This window comes from Amblyomma mixtum, chromosome 6, assembly GCF_055824585.1.
Source record: "Amblyomma mixtum isolate Tamu chromosome 6, ASM5582458v1, whole genome shotgun sequence".
NCBI classification, from domain to species: Eukaryota; Metazoa; Arthropoda; class Arachnida; order Ixodida; family Ixodidae; genus Amblyomma; species Amblyomma mixtum.
In genome coordinates, this window is record NC_143017.1 from 108,369,280 (window position 1) to 108,396,629 (window position 27,350).

The window sequence follows — 27,350 nt, forward strand, 5'->3', positions numbered from 1 at the left end:
ATTGTTCAATGGCATATTGTGCCACATAGCGTTTTCACGAAAACGCGAAAATAGCCCCTGGGAAAAGGTAATTACCAAAGGGATTTGGCTTGCGTTAGTTTTGTGTATTAACAAGTTCTAGTTAATCGTGCTTCGTTACTGATCAAATGTAATAAAAAGTCTTCAGCACGCTTCACAACGTAGACTTTATATCGTCAAGTCTTAAGTGCGCAAGGCTCGTCAAGGATCAGCAACTAGTCTAAGTTGACCTGTTCATGTAGGTTCTCAATGATTATCATCATCAATTGCACGACTGCCTGCATCGAGCTCAGAAGTCATTCAGCAACCACCGCCAGCACAAAGAGAGGAAGCGGAAGAAAACGACGATTACAAGAACGAAATCACGCGCACTGCCAAAGCCAGTCGTGTTCAGCTGCGGGGTGCACCTGTTCTCAACGAGTGAGACTGCAGGCAGCCGATCAACATGGAGGATTCAGAATACGAGTCGACAGGTAAGCGCCGATACTTTGTCCGCTTTGCCAGGGCGCTTGGCCGCACCGTGTGGCAACAGAGGCCGATTCAAAGGCAAAGAGATGGCTGTTCGACTTCTGGGGTTTAACGTCCCAGAACGACTCAGGCTATGAGGGACGCAGTAGTGTAGGGCTCCGGATAATTTCGACCACTTGCGGTTCTTTGGCGTGCACTGACATCGCACAGTACACGGCCCTTTAGCAATTAGCCTCCATCGAAATGGGACAGTGGTTATGGTGATCGCAACCCATCAACGTACCACCGAGCCCCCGCTAGAGCTGGCAATGAGATGGAGCGACATTTAATCGTAGCACATTTATTCGCAGCAGCCCCCGCAGTTTCTCAGTGGTCACGATCCCTTCAAGACATTGATCTAGTTGGCGACTACTGTAGGTGCTTGTGTGCGTGACGGCGCAGATCTGCTAGGCGCCAGATCTGTACCTCGAGCTCTCGTTTTTAATATTAACGTTCTGCATTTAAGCACAAGCTTGTTGGTTCGAACCCTGCCATGACAGCAGCATTTTGACAGAAGTGAACCATCCTGCATGTCTATCAAACCAAAATGCAGAAAACGCCTGCCTGATGTCTCACTGTCGGTCCCTGGGGATTTTAACTTGAAAAATCTGTCAGCAACTTGCCTATGGCATCATCCAGGCTCAGCCCAGAACCCTCTCTGAAGAGGCGCCATTTTTGTGCACTAGTGTGAAGGATCCAGTCAGGTTGCTTAAATTCTTAGCTCCATTTCTCGTCTAGAGGCAGCTTTGCACTGGGCTTTGAATCAGCATTGGTTGTGTTCTTTCACTGAGTAGTTCGCGTCAAAATTTTCTCGCGGGATAATCGCTAAAGCCTTCCTTGAACAAGTGAGAACAATCTGCTAAGCTGGTCCGATTATACTTGCAAAACACCCGTAGCTTGAGTTGAGTCCCTAGGCTCCCTCGCCGCCCTTAGCCAGGAGTGGGTGAAACAAACGAGTCAGCGAAGTCTCACGACAAACGGATATTGCGGATTAGAAGTCCTTTGGTTTCGGCTTTTGTGGTCATTGCGTAACAAGGATTATGCAGCCTTGCAGGCGAAGGCGAAGGGCGAAGCAGGTCACATGCAAATGGAGAAAACAGCAGGCATAGCTTACTATGAGCTAACGTCCAACTGCAGTCGCAGGGCTGCAGGGTCCGGATAGTGTAGTTTTTCCTTAAAAATTAGGCGCACTTTGAATTTTACAGTGTAATTCTTAGTAGCCTGACATCTTTCTCAGAAAAGCTCCAAGCTTCAACAATGTCTTCGTTTCTGCGCATTGCTCAGGAAGAATTAAAGCTATAGCTAGCATTTTGCGGATGCCATAATGCCCCACATTTGTTGATCCCTTACGCTCTTGAAACAGTTGTGCGATCGGAATACGACCTACTGTTGTACTCTCGCTTTGAAGGAGTCCTTGCTGTCATTGAAACTGAACAAGAAAAGAGCCAGGTAGCTGAGCCGATGCTGCTTGCGCACTGCAGCAAAAGTAATTCTTGAACCTCTTCTCTTCGTATTGTTCAGTTAAGTGACTCAAACTTCTAGGAATCCACTAGAAATCTTTAAGGAGAAAAACGTACGCTACCAAGCATAATCTTCACTAGGTTGTCATGTTTACGCAAAAGGCGTACTGGCGCTAAAAAACGGAGACAACACACAACACTTTTTGTGTGTGTTGTCCGAGTTTTTTAGCGCCAGTACGCCTTTTGCGTAAACATGTCATGCTACAACCAAATAGCTCAAATCAAAGTATTGCGTCACTAGGTGTTCGTTCGCACAGACGTGGGTATTAGCTTTAGGTTAGATGTGGAATGATAATCTCGGCAAAAAGAAAAAAGAGAAAGTGCTACTTGCAATCCTGTGGTTATTGAGAAGCGCACGGTTGAACGAAGTAGCCGAGAAAGAATAAGCATGCTTTTTTTATCACACCATGCTTGTCACTCACGTTTCCTTTCATTTTATTTCGACTGCAGACAGTGGACTTGCCGAAAGGTAAGCAGCACCTTCATGTCGTTAGCTTGATGTCGCTAGCCGTTAGCTTCATGCCAGCCCGGCTTTTGAATATCCCGGGAAAAGCGTTTGGCAGTTCAACAGCAGCGCAATTTTAACACTAAACGAAAAGTACAGAAAATGCCTAGATGTGTTGGAGCGCACGGGAGCCAGCGCCTTGTTTGTGCCGCCATCTTCAATGAAAGTGTGTTTAGCGTTCCTCTTTTATTAGCGAAGAAATCGGCTACTCTGTAAAATATTTTTGGTGAAGAGAGCGCCAACATAGTTGCGGAGCTCGTTACCGTTCCTCAGCAGTGCTCTACTGGGGCTAATGTGTCCAAGATATTGCCAGCAACTTCCTTTAACTGGCTACTTGGCAACGTTGCTGTTACTGCAGTGTCCATCCTTTCGAAGCTGTAAGGATGGCTTTACAGAAAACACTTGGAAGATGAGAAGGGCGATTCAACCGTCGAACCGATGCGCAGAAACACTTCGATAATTAGACAATCCAACTTGGCAGTTTCATTCTACGTCTAACCTGTGCTGTTCCCCTGCCTCCCCGGCAACAGCAAGAAGCGGACGTTTCCCCTTCCTACTCCCAAGGGAGTGTTCATGTTCGTGGGGGTGGTCATGATGATCGGTGTTCTGGGCATGGCTGGCTACATCTTCTACAAGGGTGAGTCAGAACACTTCAGACGGCGGTTGCTACTTTCTGAACTTCTCTACATTTGAATTTGTATAGCTCAGGATATACACTGAAGAAACTGCGCTCACCTCTATTGCTGAACACGTTGGCCCTTGATACCAATGCAAACCGATAAGAACGAAAGTCCGGTTAGTCATCCCGAACGCCGAGGTCCAGCGTTTTTGGTGTCTGGCTAGCCATAATTCCTCGTGGGCCAGCTCTGGTACCAAGACCCATTCTACTGAATCTAATCAACTAGCGCAGCGGTTGGCTTTGGAATTAATGAAGATGTCATACAGGCCGAAATAAACCGAAATAAAAATAAAAGGGGTGCGCAGAGATTTTCTGTCACTTTTTTTTTAATGTCACTTTACCCTCCACCGCACAAGATCGAGCTGAGTGTGTGTGTGTTGCGAATTGCTAAACGTCGAGGAGCTTACGGTTAATTTTCATCTTTCCAAAGCCCTCAAACAACAGGACCTGGTTTAGCGACGCCTGTGATCTCGCTGCGTTGTGTGGCGGCGCGTTGCACTAATAAAAAGAAATGACTCCTACTTATTTTTCATTGACGCAGTTGGAAAATCTATCCTACGTGATTGTCAGAATATGCGATGTTTTTATTTATTTTCCCCTCTAGTGACGCTACACACGACCTGCGCATGATACTCTGCCAATAGAACCAACCTGATTAGCTTAGATTAGATTAGATTAGATTAGCTTGCGATTACATAATATGTCTTCAAGCATTTTACTACCTCAATGCTGATAAAGTGCTTAGCTGCTAGGGTACCACATACCCTTAGCGAAAGAACCAACAAGAACATAATGTTGAGATGGACTGCGTTCTCCAGCTTCTGCAATATAAAGCAGCACTGGCTGACAAACTACAATTTGACGCCCACGTTCGATTGCATTTGTCCTTAATTTTGTCCCTTGCAGGCCGATTCTATTCAACGCAGTCGAGATATCCAGATCGAAATGTTTAAGCACGTATGCGATACGACGATGATGATCCGCTTTGTTTTTCAGGGCCAGATTCAAAGTCCCAACGTCTGGTCGCAAGTTCTGAAGGCACCTCGGTCACTGGGGAGAGGAGTGAGTCCCTTTCATTGGCCTTCTGCGCCTTGCCACATCTTGAGACGCTCGAATGTCATAAAGAACGGAAGGAAGCGTAATTTAAAACGGTATGTTATGTGTTTCACCAGTGTGCCGAAACATCCCTTACAAATTTTTTTTTACAGTCTGTAGACTGTCTATAGACTTCTGTCTATGAAGTCTATAGACTGTCCGTAGACAAAACCTAGAGAACAGTCTATAGGCAATAAAAATGCTATAGAGAGTCTATAGAAAATCTATAAATTTATGGCCATACACTATTATTCAACTTTTGTCTATAGACAGTCTATAGACTATATGAATAGACAAAACGCAATATCTATAGGAAGGCAATAGAGTCTATAAGAGGTCTATAGACTGTCTCTAGGCCATTTTTATAAGGTATGCGCTTCTGCGGAGGACGAAATGAACAATCATTCAAGAGCAGATGTCCAATGAAGAGCTAAAACGTTTTTATAGAATACCAACAAAATGCGCACGCAGGCGTCAATACTATTGTCAACAGCAACGACGTCTTCACTTCTGGTAACTAAGAGGAAAAAAACTTTCTGCGAGGATACTGCTCAACACGACCAATTCAGCTAGAAGCTGTCTCCACGGCGGTGTTCTCGCTGTTATTTGCCTAATACCAATACTATGAAGGAACTAGGGAAAAAAATTAAAAAGAAAGTGTTCCAGTCGACACCACTAATTATAACGTGCTTAATCTAATAGGAAGTAGAAAATAACATAATAAAAAAAACTTGCATAGCAGGAAAGAAAAGAAAGAAGAAAAATAGATTGAAAAAATTATTTCTCAAGTCAAAGACGAAGCAACTGACTTTGAGAGCACGCTGTCCACCCGTTAGTAGATGTTTAGTAGACGGCGGCTCCTTCGACGGTGTGGCCACGGCCAATGCAGTGCCCCGCCGAGAGCCCGGGTGCTTCCTTTTTAGCTGCGTGATATTCCCCGCATATGCTGCGTTGTTCTGGCGACGATGTTCGATTTCAGCGCGAAGCCTGGCGGCATCGCGTTCCTCCTCCCGTGCGGCTAGATTTTGCCATTGCCGACGCTTCTTCTTCGCACGCGAGTACGCCGAATTTCGGCTGCCGACTGTCGCTGATCCGACAGTCCCGCGTCTGCCATGGCGAAGGAGCTACACGCCCCGCGCGACCTCCACCCTGAGCCGCAAAAGAATAAGGTTATGTCTGCAAGACGACACATGTCGAAGCTAGTCCTGATTTCATTTAGTTAGGCTTAGACATAAATTGAATAGAAATTACTCAAAACTTAATCTGTTGTCTACCGTCAACAATAATTTTGTTGAAATCGGAATGACCACGGTCAACAGCCTGTTGGTTTTGTTGACATGCTATTGTGTAAGCAGATGATACAGAAGATGCTAAGAGAAATTGTGCAAGCAGAGCATGCATGCTTTGCTTGATTTCCCTGGCGACCTTAGAAGACACTGTTTTCCACATCATCATCATCTGTGAACCCCTGGTAATCTGCTGCTCACAGAGTCTCCAAAAGAAAAGCTAAAAATAGAATTAAAGCTGCAGCAGAACATTCTTGTGAACTAGTTGGTCCATTATGAGGAAAGGTGAGACTGGGCGAGTAGAGCATGGAGAAGAGGGAAGAAAACGAACACCACGGCTCCGCGCGCGTGATGTTGTAATCGTTTTTTTGCCTCTTGTCCTCGTCCTGTTCGCGCATTCTTGCCTTTACTAAAATTAAAATATTCAAGACTTGATATTACAATATTTGAACAGCAGTTATCTAGGAAAATATATAATATGCGGGCTTCCACAGGGTTTCAAAAACCGAAAACTACATGTACATACGCACGAAACAGGATATTTTCTCTATTGGGGAAACCCGCTCATTATGAACAGTTAGATGAGATCACGTGTTAGCACAGAACATTGTAATGTTGCACAGTGCTTATAACTGTCACAAGGTATGCAACTTTCGCATAACTTGTCAGTTATGTGAGATCTTACCCCAAATATCGAAATATGCAATGCGACGGAATACATGCCATATCAAATACTTTCTAAAAGGAGTCTATTTCCTAGTTTCAACTAATGCACCTTTGGGCCAAAAGTTAAAATTTTTCTGCTCTGTACAAGCCTTTACATCCGAAAATAAACTTAATTTCTCCAATATAGACTATGTTATGTATAACCAAACAAAATTTTGTCGAGCAGATGTTGAGTAGGCCCAACATACATTGGGGTCATGTTGGTTTCCAGTTGATTCATCAAGAGCTCAACAAGGCGACAACTCAAGCTCAAAAGTTTCTCTGAGGGAAGACGAAGCAGCCATGGGCGCAAGAGGTGCGCTCTGCCTTGTCACGTGATCTCGTTTCAACACCACCTCCAGCACCGATGCTTAAGCGGCAAACGACTCCTTAACTGCACAGCCCCTTGCGACCACCTTCTCTGAGCCGCAAAGAAGACGAGGCTGCCGCGCCCACCTTAGGAGTGCTCGTGCTGCGTTGTACTTTAGCTGGGACGGATGACGTGAAAGCCGCCGCGGTTGAGGTCCCTATTGTTGGTTTTCATCGTAAAACACAGTGCACAGGAAGTAGATGCTAGACGACACACTGACACACATTTTGTGATGTTACAAACGTATGGCTTCAGTGAAAGCAGGAAGGCCTTACTCGCACGGAAAGGGGACAAAGCCTACGTGTGGGGATATGAGGCTTGAGCCGATCTCGCTGAGTCTTCGTGTTGTGCCGTAGGTCTGGCGGATGGGAAAAGCATATCGAATCGACGCTAAGCGGGAGGAGGTTAGTTAGAGGATAGAGTACTGAAAGCTGCGCCGGCTGCCTCGCGTACCATACTTGGGTAATAATGTGTGGGCTCCCAGTGAGTTTTTAAGGCATTTTGTTCACTTTAATGGCGGGGGTCTACGCTGCGATAGTGCTCTGTTTTAAATTTACTGCTTAAGACACTAGTTCAGCTCCATTCAATCCTTTGCAGGCTCTGTTAATCTTCATGTAGTGAACTAAACGGGACGGCAAGGTCACTCACTCACTCACTCACTCACTCACTCACTCACTCACTCACTCACTCACTCACTCACTCACTCACTCACTCACTCACTCACTCACTCACTCACTCACTCACTCACTCACTCACTCACTCACTCACTCACTCACTCACTCACTCACTCACTCACTCACTCACTCACTCACTCACTCACTCACTCACTCACTCACTCACTCACTCACTCACTCACTCACTCACTCACTCACTCACTCACTCACTCACTCACTCACTCACTCACGCACGCACGCACGCACGCACGCACGCACGCACTCACTCACTCACTCACTCACTCACTCACTCACTCACTCACTCACTCACTCACTCACGCACGCACGCACGCACGCAAGCAGAGAGAACTGCGCCACTCAAGTTAGCATGCGCGCATGTTCGGTCCCTGGTGTGGTGGCCGGATTCAAGAAAGGCGAAGTAAAGAAAATCTGCGCGTACTAAAATTGAGGTCCCCGTTAAAGTTATGAAATGATCTAAATTACTTAGAAGCTCCTCACTAAGGCGTTTAGCTTAAACCACGGCCTAAAACATGCATGCCGTTATCGTGTGGGTGGGAGGCCTACCCACCGGCGCTGACCAACAGCCGCGCCGTGCAAACAATTCTCTGAACGCGGCTCCTGATAAGCGGACGCAGGCCGCAGTTTTCACAACGAGGCCCGGTTTTGGCGAGACGCAGGGTAACCTGAGAACTGCCCGGCTTGCGCAAGCTCAGTTCCGGCGAGAGTTTGGTACCAAAGGTAATGAAGGCTCATTGCGCAAACCCTGCCTCCGCAGCAACAATGAGCACTGTTTCTGACAGCCTCCCACAGTGCAGGCGTTCGGCGCGATGCAGCAGGGAGATAAGTCTTGGCAAAGCGCACGGCGCGGTCTGAGCGCCGACTGCGCGACCAACAATCTGAACGTGCGAGTGCGCGTGCAGGCATTGATCGCCGGCGAGTTCGCAGAAGCGTCTTAGTTCCTTCGCCCCGCTTCGAATTCGGGAGAGTTGAGCCGTGGCAGAAGTTATGAAGCCTTTTTGCCGCAAAAATGAACAAAATGCGCTATTGATGAAGCCACGGGACTTCGTGCTTCCGAAGCCGTACGTCGTCATCAATTCTTCGAACACTTCGATTACATTCATGGTGCCCTTTGTAAAAGTTAGTCAATAATGAAGAGAAACCATGCCACATAGATTTTCGCGCGCAAAATTGTTAGTCATGCTGACAAAGAAAGTAAGGGACAGCAATGGGGCCACGCCATATCGAATGTAGCTTCTGAATTCCGCAAGAATGTTTCTACGCTCCACGCATGAAAGGCGGCCGACATAAAAATGATAAGCACCTACAAAGTCGCCCCTCGAAAGCACCGAAGTGTGAGATGAATGGATGATTTAGATGAATGATCATCGTTATCCTCAATTATACACTTACGAAGGGTTCTCAGTGAATTATCGCGTGGAGGCGCGAAGTACATTTGCTCAGCGCTGAGAGCACAGAAACCTGCATGGTTTGGCTCACTGGTCAGTGTGCGGCGCCAGCAGAGTTTGGAACGTGAAAACGGTCATCGACGTGCGGGAACATACGTTTAAGTTTCAAGTATGTATATTTAAAACTTTCCCTTCAGGCTCATTACGCTGTGAAAAATTCGTGTGTTGTGTATTCCGGTGAGTGAATATATCGAAGATATTACGACCTGCATGTATCCATAATTGGAGCAAAGTGTTTAATTACGAAAACAATATGCTCGTGACTTGATAACCGAGAAAATCAAGAGGCCGTGTTTTTTGTTTTCAGGGCAAAATCCAGAAGAACTTGAAGATCCCGGTAAGAATGCACTGCATGTGGAGCAGCTGAGTGCAATAAATCACCGACTAAACGAAAGTAGCTATTAAATTACGTTTACAATACGAACTTCTGAGAAATACACGAAGTAGATGTCACGCCTTTGTTAACTCGGGAATTACAGGTGACATTTCAATACCAACACTCTCTCTCATCCAGAAAGGTTCATCTCATTGAATGTTTCAGCTGTACAATAGGCGCTGATACTTCTTTCTTTACTAAAAAAGCCAAAAGTTGCGCCGTAAAACGCGAGGGAATCCATGGTAATAAATTTTCAGGTTTGAAATTCATGCAGCAGTTCGTGATCATCGAAATATTGCCGAAATATCCTCCTTTGTTTGCGCTCCGGCCAAAAGGCAACAATAGAAAGTACATGGTTGAGAGAGGGGGTTACCACACCCTGCCTCTACCATGGTCCTTGGCGATCACAAAATGAACCAGGGAGGGGAAAACCTCAGGTTGCTTGAGCCAACGTTTCTACAAGAGGACTTGTCTTCGTCTGGGAAAGTACAGTACTGCAATGCGTTCAAAGCGAATATATATGTTCCCATTAGCGACCATAATGTGGCGTTCTCGTCTACCTAACATTCGCCCGCCTGTACATTCGGTTGCTCTAATTTTTCGTCTGCGTAACGCACGAGATATCATTATCTGCGTCCACTGTGTATCACGTTTTCTCGCCCAGCTCCTGTACCAGCCCCAACAAGGAAGCCGAAGCCTAAGCCATCAACTGTCAGACGTAAGTCACGTCGTCTTCGCGTTTTATTTACCAGCTAGCTCCTTGCGTCCCAGCCGCCATGTGTGGATCACAGAAGCTGCTACCTCCCACTGCGCAGCCAAATTACGATCGCGGTCCGAAGCGTACCAATGCAAGCACGCACAATCAAGAATCTTGATGCTCAATTGACGCTCATGTACTGCCAAAGTGCTGTTACTGTTCCGCATAAATATGTCTGTTCCTTCCACAAATCTTGAACAGAAAACCAATTTATGAATAAACAGTTAGTAGAAGTTCTAGAGAACACATGTGATTAAGGATAGTTGCCGGGCCAGTTGGTACATGATCACACCGTAAAACACAGCGTAAAACGGGACGAAGAAAGAAGACTGTGTGTGTGCGTGTCTTCTTTCTTCGTCCCGTGTAAGCGCGCTGTTTTACGGTGTGAACACATGTGAGAAGGTTTTGCAAAAAAAAAAAAAATATATAGCGTGCCTCTCTAAATGGTCCGTGCGGTCATGATCACTGTCATCCGTCTCTCAAAAGGACGTATCTGTACTCGTTTGACGGTCATCGCAACGCAACCAGTGCCACGGTAACCCTTATGCTTTGTCATTAGATCCCATCTCCACAGCTCAAGGGTCTATTTTTTACTCAGTTTCCGTGTTACTTTCAAGCAGCCGTTAAGAGTATCAATGTTTAATCCATCCGGGTTTTTTGTTGCGGGAAGCTTTAGAGAACAGAAGGAAGGCTGACTCACCCGTGCACCACAAAGGTGCACTCACGTTCTATTGCGCGTGCAAGGTATGCGGGCTTGTTTTACTCGTTGAGTGTAGCGCACTTCAGTAGAATGAATGCTCCACACGCCACGTTGGAAAAGAAATAAGTCAAAGAATAACTTTCACACTTTTTTCTTCGTGTGGCTCAGTTTATCGCTTGATGTAGCAGCTGACCTGATTCTTGTGAACGTGCGCGCCGCAGATGCTAAGAAGAAAAGGTCGGCGCCAGCTTCAGCTGCCAAGAAAAAAATCAAGACAACAAAGAAGGGTTCGAAGGGTACGTGTACTTTCTTGCTTCTTTTTATTACCTTGCCGTCGTCGATATGCGGTAGCCGTAAGAGCCTTTACAAGAAGAGCATCTCGTCCTGGATAGCACTGCCGCGATGCACAGCAATGCCAAGCAACTGGGCGTAATGAACGGTACAACATTCGTGCTCTTCTTTCCCGTTGAGGATAAAATAGGGCTTAAAAATACAGAGGCTGAGTCGAAACTTATGACAGTGGCGAACAAAATCTTCAACCGCACCGGACGAGTGCGTGGACGTACTGAAACTGAAACTGAAACTGATTTATTAATTCCTAGTACAAACGAGTGCAGGCAGGGACTAAAGGCTATGTGAAAGTCTGACAGAGGTCCCTTCCCCCCTACCCAGATTCGGCATCGTGTAATCTCAAAATATAGACATGTATCAGTAACAACTTGTAATTGCAAGCACTATTAGGATAATAAAAACACACACATAGCGGAAGCTATGACTGAGGACCGGCTTTGTACGAGCCATTGATGCAGCTGTATGATAATATTGATTCATGTGATCATCCGGAATGCAAGAGATTGGTAATTAAAAAAGAAAGTCTCAAAATGCAGATTGTTGGTTGGAATAAGGCTATAAGAGCACTAATCCCAGGGATCAGTATTAGTAGACTAGGCAATGAGAAAATATGGGAAACATGAAAAGCCTATATCTTTATTGTAAATTCTTGGAAAATACGCAAAAAAAAGAACGAACGATCAGTCTTTCACTCTGAAGTGAAGAATAGCGTAAATAACCTAACATCCACCGGAATAACTAAGCAACTAGTAACTTGCCAGTGACAGGATTGAGAACATAGATTGAGAAAAGATATTTTGCTAAATGGTACAATAACCATCGTGATAGCGATGCATACGAGCAGCGCAGGCTTCTAAAACAGACAGCTCAGTGGACTGAAGTGCCACGATGACTACTGTGTTCTCGATGCACTGAACCGTTTGGCGAGCTGCGGTGAACGCTCCTTTCACAGAGGTACTACACTTGTTGGTGGACCTTCGCTCTAAAAACAACGCAGCGCTCTTTTGCACAAAAAACTGACACCCATGCAGGAGAGACTTGAGTCCGCAGCCGCTTCATATGTTGGAACACCATGCGTGGGCTCCAACACGGACGGCTTTGGCCCACGCACGTCCATCCTACGGCTTTCGTGATCGCCCCTTGTATATTATTTCTGGCCTTCCTTTCGTCTTCATTCCTTTCCTCACGGTGGGGTTGATCTGCGCCTAGCTGCAGTACGTCCCGAGTGACACCACCACTGGGTCTTTTTTCTTGTCGGTACTTCTTACTGCTCACCTTCCAAGCACACGGCAAGCTCGTCAGACGCCATTGCGGTTGCACATATTGCAGTGACGCTAACTGAAACAAAATTTCGAGCATCGCTATCCTTCTGCACGCGTCGCCATCCCCTGGGAGCTTAAAGGCTATGGTCGCCTGATGCTTCGAACACAACGCACTCCAACTTCTCAGTTTTTCAACGATACTAAGCGCTGACTTTCCAGAGCATTATGTAACGCTTCAGAGGATGAAAGCGGCATAAGTTGATGCTGAAGCGAGTTGAATGCATTCTCTTTTCGTTTCGTTTTGCATTTATCTTTGTGGTGCCTTATGTTAAGCTTACAAGTCAAGGCTTTTAACTGAAAAGCGCTATGAATGCAGGGGGATCCGAGTCACTGGAAAAGTTTTACGAATACCGCGAAGGTGTTGCTTTAGCTGGGAACTTTAGGTGGCGGAGGCCATGAAGCATCCAAGGCCAGGAGCGTGCGAAAAAGGATCACTGTAATCTGAAAATTTTCTTTCGCTCCTAGCGCACTGGGTTGCATAGCGCGTTTTGAACTGTTTTCAAGCTTTTATTTAGAACTGGACGAAAATGAGCTCGTAAATCGTTAACAGTTCGGCAGGAGCCATCATTTTGTCCTGTTTGTCGAGGGCGGCCTGGAAGCTGCAAATGAATGTAGAAAGCTTTTACTGTCGTGCCTCCTTATCCGCTTTTGCCAAGCCGTGGCTCGCTGCATTACACGACGATGAGCGACGCCAAAAGACCAGTGTCCCTTGTACAATTATCGCTGTAATTTGATGGATTGTGCGACAGGCGACGCTCGATTGCGGTTTTAAGCAGGGCACCCTAGCTCTAGACACAGGGTTCTGGCGGCGGTGAAGAATTATCCGGTTACTATTCCTTGCGGAAGCTACTTGTCGCTTACATTTTTACTGGGATGGGGCATTGGGCCACCTGGTAAAGGTCCATGGGTGAAGCATTACCATGGATGAAGCATAACCAAATGAACGGCGTCACTGTGCGGGCTTGGATATGCAGTATTTTAAAACAAACACAACAGTTAACTGTCGCCCTGTCTCTCAGTTCACTTCTGTCTCTTCCCTTAGATGCCGCCTTTCCAGAGAATTGCGAGCATTTGTGGTGTTTGTTTGTTTGTTTGTTGTTATAACTAGACTGATGTCTAGTTATTCAGCAGGCGTTAGGGAACAATTTGGAGCTACCACTGCGAGGCAGTTATCGAACCGACAAAAGGTCGGTCGTAGATGAACGCTGCAAACCAGCGCTGATGGCGATCTGTTCCTGAGCATGACATCTCAGGCATGGCATCCTGCTGTGGTTGCAGTATAGTGGTGGTAGCAAAAAGGCAAAAGTTACGGTACATCTGAAAGAATGTTAACGGTATAGTGGTGGTAGCAAAAGGCAAAAGTTACGGTACATCTGAGAAAATCTTAACGCGATGGAATTAGCTGGTACTTTACACAATGAGCGTAACTGTGGAACTCAGATATGCATGAAAGAAAAACCGAACTGTTGTAATCACGTGGTCTCTAACTGCATGGGCAATGGGATTTTCTTTCCGCCTCCAGCTGGCCGCAAGCGTCGCACCACTACGGTACGCGGCGTGAAAGATGCTCCTCAGAACGCTCCGGAGGAGCTAGACGGCGACGAACTCGAGGAAGAGTCTGAGCAAGGTTGGCAATGTGCATGGTTTTTGCTCCTTGTGTGCCTGTGATGGGAAAACTGGTAACAAGCTCCAGCATTGCTTTAGCGCGGTTTTGTCATTAATTATTAATTTCTAGATATTTCTAGTCGACGAGAGGGGGATAATATCACAATGTCAGCATTTGTTTTATAGTATAGGATACGATACATGCTAGAATACATTGCTTTGGTTTTGTATGGTTTATCGTCCCAAAGCGACTCAGGCTATGTGAAACGCCGTAGTGGAGGGCATCGAATAATTTAAACCAGGTGGGGCTCTTTAACATGCACTGATATCGCACAGTATACGGGCATCCAGCATTTCGCCTCCATCGAAATGTGTCTGCCATGGCCGGGATCGAATCCGAGACTATCGGGTCAGCAATCGAGCACCATAACCACTGATCCACCGCGGCGGCAGAATATATTACTTAATTACGTTGTTATAATGTAAAGCTAGGTGGGCGGGTGAGACTAATAATATCGCGGGGATAGGGTGGCCGCTACTGGCACAGGACAGGGTTAAGTGGAGAGATAAGGGAGAAGGATTTTGTCCTGCAGTTGGCGTACCCAGGATGATGATGATGAATGTTTCTATATTAAGTTATGAATCCCAATGTACGTCTACGAACAACTAAGATAAGCACTTTTCTCAATTTCGCGATGTTAAAGAAAATTTGTGTGCGGCTTCTAGCATCGAATAGCTGCTCCGCTAGACTAGAATTATCATTCTACTAACTGAAGCAACCAGAAGAGGGCTGGTTGGCTTTCTGAGCTAGGGCTGCAGCTAGCGTGCGTAACGTCACGTGACAAAAAGCAGGAAAAAAAACAAGAAATATCACAAAAGTACAGAACACTAGCTAGCAGTGCTATTGGTATAATTTTTATAGCAGCATTAGGCTAATCTGAGGAACGACCTAATGTGGAAAGTAGGTTTGCCAATGTTTTCTTTTCTTTTTTTAAGGAAAGGCACGTCGTAAACTTACCTTCCATGCTTCGATCGCCGCTGCCTGGCAACGAAGACAGGTTTTTGTCTGGAGATAGTGTCATGTTTAATCTCAAATCAGGACGAATTTTTATTTTGCTTATTATAGAACACTCTACGACAGCCTTTAGCTGCGTGGCTGCAGTCAGAAGAATGTTAATTTCAATTATCGCCCTTTTAGAAATCCGCTCACACATGGGGACTCTCCAAACACTTTACGCTTATATTTCCAGTCATACCCTCCTACATATGTTATGCACTGCTGCAAATACGACAGAGATGCAAATATCAGAACAGACTACCATGTACATCCTGAACATGCAGCGCTGACAGACGAGGGACGAAGGAAAGACGAGACACAGAGGGCGCTATGTGTCTCGCCTCAAACCAACTTGCCCAGCAACACATTTATAAGTGTCTTGCATGACTGTAAACGAAACGGAAGCATGGCCGTGAACACATGCAAATGGTAGGGACAAAACACATGCTGTCGGTGTTTTTAAAACTCGGGAGCGAACACGAGAACTTCTTTCTCACTACGGTGACAGGTGCCGACTTGCATTTGCCTAGTTATATTTCCATTCTAAAACCATCGTTTATTACAAGAGTGTGCAGGGCACACGACACGTGTAGGAAAAAAAGACCATTAACGAGTTCAAGATATTCAGACGATAGCTGCTAGAGTGTTCGCATGGTAGAAAATGCTACTGTTCGGTAAGTCAGTAATTGTTACATTCGTTACAATTATGTGAAAGAAAAATATGGTCATTAATCAGGGAGCAGATAAGCCGACATGTAGTAGGGGCACCTATGCTGATGAAAAAAGTTCTTATAATCACGAAGCTCCATATTAAGAGTTGTTACAGTGGCAGGCACCGCAAACTACATGTGTAAATTTCGTGAGGCGTGTTATCCACCTCTGAGAAAATTCATTTATAGCTGACTGAGCAAGAAGGCGGAAACTGTGTGGGCCCTGTGCCTGTTATGATTTAGTGAAGATGGCGCGGTCGCCGTAAGACACATATATGGTCGTCTCAGCTCATTGCTCTTAAATATGCGCTTCCAGGAATGAGAGCTGTTCTTATTTCTGTGTCCACTGTACAGGATCCGACGATGACATTGCTTCCCAGACAAGCGTTGAGGAGGATGACAGTAAGTAAACATCAAGTTGCGTAACTAGAAATTTCATGCATAAAACATGTGTGATCTGACACTGCGAGCCAATAGAAATGTATACCACAAGTAAAAACGAAAAATTAAAGGTTTAAGTATTCCGCGGCATGAGAAGTTGCGCTCTACAGAGAATTACGTAGTGAAATTCCCGAAAGCCAACTGAATTGCTTCTTGTGTAAAGCATACACCATTTCCTCAGGGGCGCCGGCATGTTGGAGAAGTAGCGCCATCTAGTTACTAGGATTACCAAGGAAAGAAGAAACGACCACCCAGATAGGCGTAGACAACATAGCGGACCACTTAAAGCCCCACTTAAAGCCACCTTTCAACAAAAAAGTGTGGTCGCGAACATCGTATTCGCTCACGTCGAATCTCGAGTAGGGTCATGCGATACGGTGCCGTTTGGGCGTTTACCCAAAATGAGGCTCTTCGGTTTTTCCATAGCATTCTCCTTCTTGTTGGATAGCTGAAGCGATATGCCAGTGAAAGAGCTATGAAAACACACGCTCGGCATTAATAATAATAACTGTGTGCATGTATATGCGCATAATCGGCCTAAAGAGTGAAGCTCGGCGGCGTGGAATTTTGACTCATTTGCTGCAAAATAAAAAAAGAGAACACGATTAATGCATTAGTGAGATTTTTTTTTTACTCTATAACTGTCGGCGACGCGATATCTTGGTCGTGTCTTCGACATAACTTTACCAAGCGCTCATACTCTCATACCCACACTCTTATTTCTTCAGCCGCAGCTGTTGGCGCTTTAGTTTGGTTTTCGGCAGATTGCTATATTGGTCTTTGTTCCCTGCACTGACTTGTCCAAGTTGCGCTGTACTCAGCGTTATTGGGCATGTTCTATATATTTTTTCAGCGTTATTGGCCTTGTTCAATTCTATTTTTTTTTTCAACACAAAGGCCGCAGTCACTGGTTGTGCATAAGCGGAGAAATATTGCATTGCAGCATGCACAAAGCAGCAAGCAAGCATGTCTTTCATGGAGCCTGCTGCCTAACTATAGCCGGAACTGGCGGGTTTCATTGTATTTTTGTCTTTCAGGTGAGGAAGAAGACAACAAAAACGCAAGGCGCTGTAAGTATAAAGAACTGACAACTCTGCTTGTCACCTGGAATTTTGTCCGATATAAGCACTGCTCAAGAATTCATATTCCGTATTGAGAGCGGTTTCCAAACTCATAAAAAACTGTCGTGTTTTGAAATGCGGCGGGCTGGTTGATCCTATTTGAGGTGAGCGGATTAGCACATCAGCTATGGCAATCAAACAAGCTGCGGAGGAATACTGAAAAACTCTGAAGCATTAAAATTAAATTACCTCAGGGCACAACAGGTGCACATTCATCCACTAGAGTGCAAAAACCGCCCGCTATGAAGCCAAAGGTTTTAAATTACCTCAGGGCACAACAGGTGCACATTCATCCACTAGAGTGCAAAAACCGCCCGCTATGAAGCCAAAGGTTTTAAATCGAAGCTTCACCAATACCATGTTTAAGGAGCCATGGTAAGTAACAACGACTGAAGATGACATTGAGAATGTCCTTTACGTCTATAAACTGGAGTTCAAGGTTTCTGGACCAGGATGACTGCTTCTTGAGCATACCGAGATTCATTTCCTTATTCGTCGACGTTATTATGAAAAAGATAAGTGGAAGTTCCATGTGGAATTGTCTGCAATAGAGGAGGCCTTTTGAACTGGCTTTACCATGTTTATCTCTTTGGCAGCATGCGTTGCTGGATACGGTGCGGGGATACGGTGGTCGCAGCTGGCAAAGCACAGGGTTAATTGGAGAGACATGGGAGAGACCTTTGCCTTGCAGAAGGCGTAGTCAGGCTGACGTTGTTGCTGGATAAGTCAGGGTAATCAATTTATCATGAACTCATATCTATGGTTATTGGTTTGGTTTGTTTTGGTTTATGAGATTTAACGTACCAAAGCGACTTAGGCTATAAAGGACGCCGCAGTGCAGGTATCCGGTAAATTTCGACCACGTGAGGTTATTTCGCCACACGCGGGCATAGCGTAAGCGACAATCATATCGCCATTTATCTTTTCTGCGTTTAACGAACAAAAAAGGTATGCAGCTGATCTGAAAGTCCTGAACATGTGTTACCTAGTTTCATTTAGCGCCATACATTCATTATTAATTTTTGCTTCACTGTCCCATCGGCCGTGTCTACTGAGCGAAAATTGCTAATAAATAGCGCCGCCCCTCATATTTACATTGGTCCACGCTAATGATTCCTGATAAGAATTGCGCTGTCATGGTCTTGCAAGCGCTTCCCTACAGAGCGTGGAAACTTTCTGTCCTATGCACTCTCTGCGCGGCTGGCACCAGAAAACGCGCACAATGACACCTGCCGCCTCTTCTCTGATCCGCAGACAAACATCCAGTAACAAGGCCGCTAAGGCACTTATGTAGAAAACCTCTGACAACAACGTCATTAAGCACTGGCGAAGCACTCACGCAACGGAGCAGACAGCATGGTTTCGCGCGCCGATCCTCTTTAGGCTAGTTCACGGTGCCGCCGCAGCTAGTAGTCGGTGTCATGAAAGTTGGCAATAGCAACCGTAAAGTTCACCTAGAGGCCACCTCGGCTGAGTTCCAAGTATGGAAGGCACTGTAACTAATTTGCGGAGCAACGAGACGATGCATCGCATCCAGCGTAATATCTTATAAGTGAAGAATGCGTTGAGGAGAACCCATGCCAAAGGTGTGATCTAAATAAAGCTTTAAAAACTCTCGAAGCAGCCCTTTCAGTGCAACCGGCTGAGGCGCGTGTCGATGTCGTGCAGTGTTCCAAGAAGACCCTCACTGCATGTCAGAGCGAGAGATGTACCAGTGCACCGAGAATGAGCAGCCCGACATGATGCGCTCGTACGTGTGCATGTCGAGCAGCCACGAAACGTCCTGCATCGAGTGGCGACCGCAGCGCCTCTGCCTGAGCTCCGAGTCGAATCGCTTCGGCTCTGAGGGAGAGTGCAAGAAGGCCTGCCAGGGTGAGTGGACGAAGGAGAGGCGGCACCACTGGCGTTCTGAGTTAAAACACCCGTGGTGCGGTGGTGCAATGCCGGCGTTCTGATAACTTCACTGACGCAGAGTCTGAAGAATAGCCGCCATGAAAAGAACCAGAGAAGAACTGTTTTATGCGAAGCATATTACTAGAGCTACACTACAGCCCGTCGAGCGCGGCGGTGGAGCTACCATTGACCTTTAGCGTGACCACGTGACACCACGTGACAACATGACGTCACAGCAGAGGAGAGATGGGCTGCCGGCTCGCGCGGTCGGCCGCGGCGGTGGAGGCTCCACATCAGAGGCGCGGCGGCTGACCACGTGACAACATGACGTCACAGCAGAGGGCAGAGGGGCTGCCGGCTCGCGCGGTCGGCCGCGGCGGTGGAGGCTCCACATCAGAGGCGCTGCAGCTGACCACGTGACGCTACAGCAGCGGTATAAAGCTGAGCTTGCCTCGCTCTCCGGGCACTTACGAGGCGGCCAGGTGTTGTATTAAAATGACCAAGTATTCAACCAAGGAAAGCCATGTATTACCAAGCCTAGCCATCAATATGCTTCGCATCTGACTAGGCTTAACCTTAGCTAAGCCTCAGCCATTTTTTTTTAACAACTTGTCATTTTTCTTCAGTTAATGGAGAATGCCTCTGTAATCAGCGATTCGCTGACGACATTGCCTTTGCTAGGTAAATCAGGGGACGAGTTGCAAAAAACGACCAATGGCTTAGACAGGCAAAGCAGAACGGTAGGTCTAAAAATTAATGTGTGCAAAACAAAAGTGATGTTCAACCATATCGGAAGGAAACAGCACTTTACGACAGGCAGCAAAGTGCTGGAAGGGGTAAGACCACACACCCTACCTCTTCCTACGTATTGCGGAGCACCGAGAGATTACTAGCAAAGATGTACCTTAAGCAAGTGTAACCGTGATATAGAGTAAATTTCAAATTACAATTACATCAGCACAAATTAACAAGTGACCGAAGATGAAGGACTGAGTGGAGCGATGAAAAAGGAGTAAATAGCGTACAGGTGACGCATTACTCTCGAAGCTGGCGACTGATGGCATGCTTGAAATGCGCAGGAAATGAATTTCAGCCTATTCAAGAGGAAAGGGTTCTGCTCTGTTCTAATACCTGGCACAAAACAGTCGAACGCAGGTTTCTACAGCAGGATGTCAATTTATCACGGTTGCTATGGTAATTGTTACGGTTCCGCCGTTACAGTTGTGTGCATCAGCCAAGCTCTTACGCGCCAGCTCTGTACGTGCCAGCAATGAACATAAATAAGTATGAATTGTTTGAAAAAAAGACGTTTCACAGAGCGATTAAAAAAAAAACTATTCAGAAAATAGCTGGCTGCTCGTGGCTTTTGGCCGATAGCTGTAATCCGCTGTGTGCTTAGGCAGAAGGGTGCAACAAATCGCACAGGAGCTAATCAACGCGGTCAGCGACGACGCCTGTTCGTTTCTCGCGGGCGCAACTTGGCCAATCTTGCACGAAGAGCGCACGATTTACTGGTAACTATACAGCATCTTTTATGTTATAGGGCCTCAATTGCAATGCTCCTATTCCCCATGACCAACTATATCGGCCACTGAATTGATAAACTCGGGAACAAAAGTCCCCAAAATGTGCAAATGGATATCCAAATGCGTAGGTGCCGGATTTCATTATCACACAAAGGAGCACGTGAACCAAACTTCCTTCTCCGCAAATGTGGTCGATGCCCACCCGAAGATAGCAGAACTATGCGCTTTGATTGGCGCTCAAGCGTCCTTGAGACTGTTGTCCCTGATAGCATGTATGCCCGACTGCGTCTACTACACCAACAGTGGTGAACAGTACGGCAGCGCAAGGACCCGAAATGTCCCATAAGCGCAGATGTAACCAGCGCTCCTATATACTGCGTTGTTGAGTGCATACGGAGTTCCGCCGCAAGTTAATGATCCTTTCATTTGATTCATTGTACCGATTAAAAATCTCTTTATGTATTCACAACATAGCAAGACACAACCGCCTTTTTCATGCATCAATACTTCATCTCTCGCTTCGGTCCACTAGAAACCTCTATTTCGGCAATTTCAACCTCTCTCCCATCCGCAATGTATATGGTGAGCGTTTAGTGCAGTCTGCTGGGGTAAAAATTTGGAACGCGATACCCATTTCTCTTAAAAACTCACACAATTTTGCTGGTATGTTTAAAAAACACTTCATTGAAATAATTGATTTAACCTGAAATTCTTTTTTTCGTCACAGTTTTCTGTTATTATGTACTTTGCATGTAACACGATAGTTTTTACTAACACTTAATGTCCGAAAATTCTTTTTGCATGTCATGTTTTCAAAGCTATTTTCTTTCTTTTAACCCGCCGAATGGTATCTACCAGTGTTATTTAGACTGCTTTTCTTTTAATCTTGTACTACGCTTACGCTTTTCTGTGTATGTCCGCCGTTTTTGAATTTGCTTTTACGTATTTTGTGTACTTCGACCCGAACTAGCCGCTGGCTATGGGTTCAAAAAGTTTTTGTATTTCCTGTAAAAGAAATTCAAAAATAAATTGAAATTGAAATTGAAAAAACTGATCCGCGGATCCCGCTAAGGGGCGGCTCGTTTTACAGTGCCAGCCTGAGGCGCGACAACACGCTTCCTTTAATCCGTTCAGGGCCCAACGCGGGCAAGTGCGGCAAGGCGGCGCTCTGTGAGTGCACAAAATTGTACCGCAAGATGAACTACGTGTTCGACGTCCGCCGCCAGCGCTGCCGCCTGGTGCCGCTGCACGAGTGCGTCGAGAAGGAGGTCGGCTTTCCCGACGAGGACTCCTGCAAGGCCGCATGCTCGAATGGTGAGCGATACGCCTTGCATCACATACTGACTTGCTGCACTGAATATTCACTGTGTGTTAGAACTACGCGACAAATTTCCGACCGCTTTGTAGCTCGCAGGCCTTGCTGATGATGCTGTGCTTCGAGAATGTAGAAATTTATACTGTGTTCCTCGCAGCATGGACTTCTTAAACACAATAAGTGTCGCAGAGACATTAAAGCACTGCCTAGCAGCTGCTAGGGGTAGCTGCAGTAAATTCACACGGCAGCACACCTGTGGGCTCAGTGAAGCTTTTTGACGCCGCCCATCTAACCTGAACCCTGGTTTGATGGTTTTCCCGACCTTATTAGTAATTACCTTTATAGGTGCCTCGTACGCAGCAGGCAGTAGGCTGCTCAGTCTATGACTTTTAAAGTCAACGGCTACAGATTTGAAGTGAGCTTGTTGATGGCGTTATTTGCAGTAAGCCTCTAGCTCATGCCGCCATGAGAAAGATTGTGTTATTGTGCCGATAGAAGGGTTTTCACTGCCTTCAAGACAACAGCATTGCCTCCTCGTAATTTTTAATTAAAGGCGCGTTACAGTTTTTTTGCGGCAGCTGCATATTAATCGCCAATGATTTATTACTTTTTTTGCGTATTTCACCAACCATGGAATGATCCACATGGTACACGACACAAAGAACGATACGATGTCATAACTCTTTCCGCTTCCCGGTGTGGTGGCGCAGACGGCAAAGACGGGCGGTGCAAGCTGGCAGCACTGGAGGACCTGGTGCGGCCCTGCCTCTGGGATGACAAGCAGTTCACGCACTTCTACGACCACAAACACGGACGCTGCAAAAGCTGGGACGAGGACGTCTGCGCGACCAACGGCTTCACCAGGCTCACCGAGTGCCTGGGCAAATGCAAAGACAGGTCCGTCGCCTTGCAGCAGGCGCAACGGCAGCTGCAGGGTAACGCCACCCTGGGCGGGCTGCCCGGCTCGTCACCACCCAAGGCAGCCGCCGAGCTCAAGTCGCATGACGAAACACATCAGTGAACCTACTTCTGTGCACCGTGCACCCATGTTTCTTGTGTGTTTAGTGTGAAGTGTGACTTGTTTCTCAGACTGCAATAAAGAGATACCAGAGAAGTGCAGAAAGAGGTAAAGACAGACGCACCGGGATAAGATTGACGCTGCTGGTGCACTTCTTGTGTTTTTGCTAACCTACTGGAAGCTTGTTGCCACCTCTAGCCGGCAGGAGGATACTAAAGTTCGTTTTCAATGAAGGGACTTTGAAAACTTGCACTGCAGCTTTTTCTTTTCGCATGTTAGCATTACCACAACACCAATTGTACAACGCGACAGTAGGAAGAGACAGAATTCATTGCAGAGTGCGCATTTACTTTCAGGTGAGCCACTTCTGCCTGCCCACTGCTAGAATTGCACGAGCGAACTTAGATTGAAAAGTAATGCTACCTTTACCATCGTGCAGGAGTACGCTCCATGTAGCATGTTTGATCAGCATCGGACCAAGCAATGTCTAAAGTTAGGGAAACTGCAGCACGGCTGGTCATAAATGCTTTTCAGTCGAACACAGCCCTAAGACCCTTACGGTCACTTTTCCACTGGCTTCGAACGGCCGCCAGTGAGATCGCTCGCTATTTCGGAAAGTTCATCTTCAGCTTCTGAAGAGGGCCTGATACCTGAACGGGGTATGAGGATAAACGGGGCTTGGCCTCCTACAACTCCGCCTGCCAGAGTTCACTACGTAATTATACGGGGCAAGTTGATTGTTGCGCGCATTTTTCGCGGGGAAAAGCCAGGGACATTGGCAACCTCGGGTTTTCGAAGTCGCCCGTATCGCGATAACTTATTTGTTCGGTGTGATATCAACACTCATAAGAAATGGACCAGGCTGGGCGATTGCTATCAGAATCTGCTGCCTGCCACAAATAGGAAAAACAGCATGTAGAATTGAGGACGCAGAGCGACGCAGGCGCAGGAAAACCAAGGTCACGGAAGGGACCAAAGGGAGGAGAACTATAACATTACCATCACCATCAGCGCACAACTTGTTAGCTACTAACTATCCTTCGCATGCCAGGAAGAATGCTGCATGCTTTTTTTTTGTCATCGCCACCACACGGTACTGCGATTTGCGCTCTTTTTGCAGGTGCCAAGCTTCGTGCTACACGCTTCTTTTTTAGTAACTATCTCACATTGTTTCCAGTGGCATGGCAGGCTGAAACGATGAACACCTGAGACGGCTGACGAGCGTACCCGGGGATAGGCGCGCATTCATCGACTACTCTATTCCCTTTATCTTCATGCTTTTCTCGACCGGTGGAGCGGACCCCCGACCATTCGCGCGCGGTGTCTAATGCCGCGCTCTCCTACGTGCGCATTGTGCGCACGCGCGCGCTCGGCTCCGGTCGTATCCAGTTGCTCATTATAGCTGCGCGGGGCCCGCTGTCTCCGGGTGAAGAACAAAGGAGCACCGACTGCCCTCCCCTACTTTGCCCTGCGTCTGCAGAGGAGAGAGGGCACGACGAAGCACACAGGGCGCGCGACGCGCTGTCGCTTGCATTCTCCTAGTTTATTCGTGCCGCTTCGCTCAGAGAGTTCAGGCGTGCGCCAGGTCGATGCCTGGAAACAAACTTGCTTTGCAAGACTCTGTGTCTCTGGGTGGATAGGAAGGAGGACCTTGAAAGCAAGGGGGGGGGGGTGGGGGGGGGGGGGGGGGGGGGGAGAGGGGGTGTACTAAGAGGAGGAAGCAAACGCCAGCCCTAATAAAAGAAAAAACAACGACGTCCGCCAGTAACGCAGGGAGCGAAGAAGCGGCGCTTGGCAGCCGAGGCATCGCAAATCAGGTCGTCACTGGATACACGGGCTCGCCGTCGTAGCGAGGAATACCGGCGCAAACAAAAGCGCGGGACCCGGGCCGGGCTGGGCCCCACGTTTAAACAAAGGCAGGGCTGCTGCAGGCGCGGCATCAGCAATTTGCCTCCACCGTCGCATATACCGCACGCGCAGAGAGGGCGCTAAAAGCAGGGTGTGCGCCCGAGCTATTGTTAGCATAGGCTTCAAAGCTGGAGGTAGGCTGGCGAATCGCGAAGCAAGCGTCCGCTTGTCACCAAGTACACAGCAGGCTAACTTCGACAGCGCCTGGAATACATGAAATACGCTTAAAACCATTGCCTTTTTACAATATTTACATAACTTTGGGATATAGTGGTATCCTAGCTGAAATCTAGATGAAATGCGTATGAGAAGGGCATGTAGTGCGAAGCGAAGATAATCGATGGCCCCTTCCAGCAACGGAGTGGATTAAAGAGAAGTCAAACGTAGCAGGGCGCAGCACAGAGTCACGTGGACAGATAGAACGCCTCCTTCTGCAGGCGTGGGGCAGGGTTAATTGGAGGTCAGTGGAAGATGCTTTTTGTCGTGCAGTAGATGTAATCAGCTGCAGCTGATGATGATGGTTATACAGCTTCTACTGATGTCAGCCAAACACATGAACTGCAGTTATAGCGAGAACTTCGGTGCTCTTCTGAAGCCTGAACGCCATGTGACCGAGTACAGTGCAGCCCGACGGGTAGGGTGGACACGAAAAAACAGCGCATGACGAAATGGCACTGGGCAAAAATGAGCACGGCGATAAACATGAATTAGATACTTAAGATCAACCTTAAGGGTTTGACGCGATAGCGTAATGAGTTAATTGCCATATGTGCAGGAGTTCATTCTCTAGTTTACATTCACATATTCCTGGAAGTCCTTATACCCCAACTGGAGTAGTGGTGCGGCGGGTAAGCGATGCGCCACTGCCCTGCTATGGAAGCTGCTCCCAATGGTGAACCTTCTGCGGCTCAGGTTGCTCTTCTCGAGCGACCAATTATTAAGGCGAAAGCCTTTAATGTCTCATACTGTCGTTAGCACACGCTGTCGGCAGCCGTGTCGACAGACGCGTCGGCAGTAGTGTCGACAGACGCTGTCGGCAGCCGTGTCGACAGACGCGTCGGCAGTAGTGTCGACAGACGCTGTCGGCAGCGATGTCGACAGACGCGTCGGCAGCCGTGTCGACAGACGCGTCGGCAGATTTGTCCGCCTTTCGGCGTCACTGCTTAAAAAGAAACTGCGGCGAGGGTGGGAATCGAACCAGAGCCTTTGGCATTTGAAGCGGAGACGCTAACACTCCGCCCCGAAGGCTCAAGGTTCGAGCATGAATAAAGGCGCATCTAGTGAATGCATGGATTTCATAAATAAAATAAAAGGAATAAAGTGAAGGAAAGGAAAAATTAAAAATAAACAAAAATAAAACAAAATAAAAATAAAAACAAAATAAAAATATGATATGAAAATAAAAATAAAAACAATAAAGGTGAGAAAAAGAACACACATAAATAATAAAACAAACAAAATATGAAAAATAAAAATAAATAAAAACAAACAGTGCGCCAGGAAACGCTTTCGCCTTGCAGCACTTTAGAGAGCCAAAGTGCCACCTGGATTTTTTAATCTAACTGCCACCTGCCAGGGTACGCAGTTTACTCATAAATCCGGTGGGCAGGTTGTGATGATGCCACACGGTTACGTAACCTAGGTCGCGCACCTGCCTCCTAGGTTGCTCTCTGGGCTCCACCTGCTAGAATCATGCTCTCTAGTTTTAGATCACAACACCAACGCCGATGCCTGTGAAGACACCGGATTATCTGTACAATGGGGCATTTAATGCTATCGGGTTAAAACAGCGCCACACAGTAGGGTGAAGCGTTGCAGGAGTTGTTTTTGCAACCAGCATACAGCCGTAAGAGATTTTCCACGGCATACATCACGCTCTCCAATGAATGGTCTGTTTCACTTCTAGTCGCTGCGCAACTCTGAATGGCACACCGATGATCTGAGGCTTGAAGAACACGGGATGCCCGTGACAACTTGCGCCACCGAACCTGCTGCGATTGATACCACTTCTTGGCTATGAATATACCGGCTCCGTCGTCTTTTCTTAAGCACGAGTCTGAAATACCACACTTGAATTTAAAAGTGCTGTCATAATCAGAACTGCGAAGGGCGAAATGCACTACTCTTATAACAGCTGTGTTTCAGTTTAGATATTGCAACTTTCCTTAATGCTTGTCATCCGCGGAATGGCTTCCGTTCACCGAAGGAGCCACTAGAGACACGAACGATGTCAGGATCTAATGTTGTGCGTTTGAATGCAAGCTGCGTAGTGAAGTGTTTTTTGAGCGATTGTAATTCCTTCACGTGCTCCGGCTTATTGAAAATCAAGAGTTGTACTCACTGCTGCTGGTGGTCAGCCCGGCTCGCGGGTAAGGTCCGGCCGGCTGAATAATTTTTTGTCCGGACTGGGTAGAGCTCGGGCCAC

At 46.9% G+C, this 27,350-nt stretch overlaps 1 protein-coding gene across 1 annotated transcript; it reads left to right on the forward strand.

Moving 5' to 3' along the window:
- The first annotated feature begins 463 nt into the window (after positions 1-463).
- On the forward strand, positions 464-23,035 carry LOC149339987 (uncharacterized). Its single transcript, XM_089551035.1, has 13 exons — positions 464-491; positions 2,496-2,514; positions 3,081-3,187; positions 4,226-4,291; positions 9,133-9,162; positions 9,866-9,919; positions 10,880-10,954; positions 13,854-13,958; positions 16,058-16,105; positions 17,182-17,214; positions 18,934-19,137; positions 21,819-21,998; positions 22,710-23,035. Exons 1-13 carry the CDS (start codon positions 464-466, stop codon positions 23,018-23,020), a joined length of 1,260 nt encoding a protein of 419 aa, XP_089407161.1. The 3' UTR covers positions 23,021-23,035.
- Positions 23,036-27,350: the final 4,315 nt, after the last annotated feature.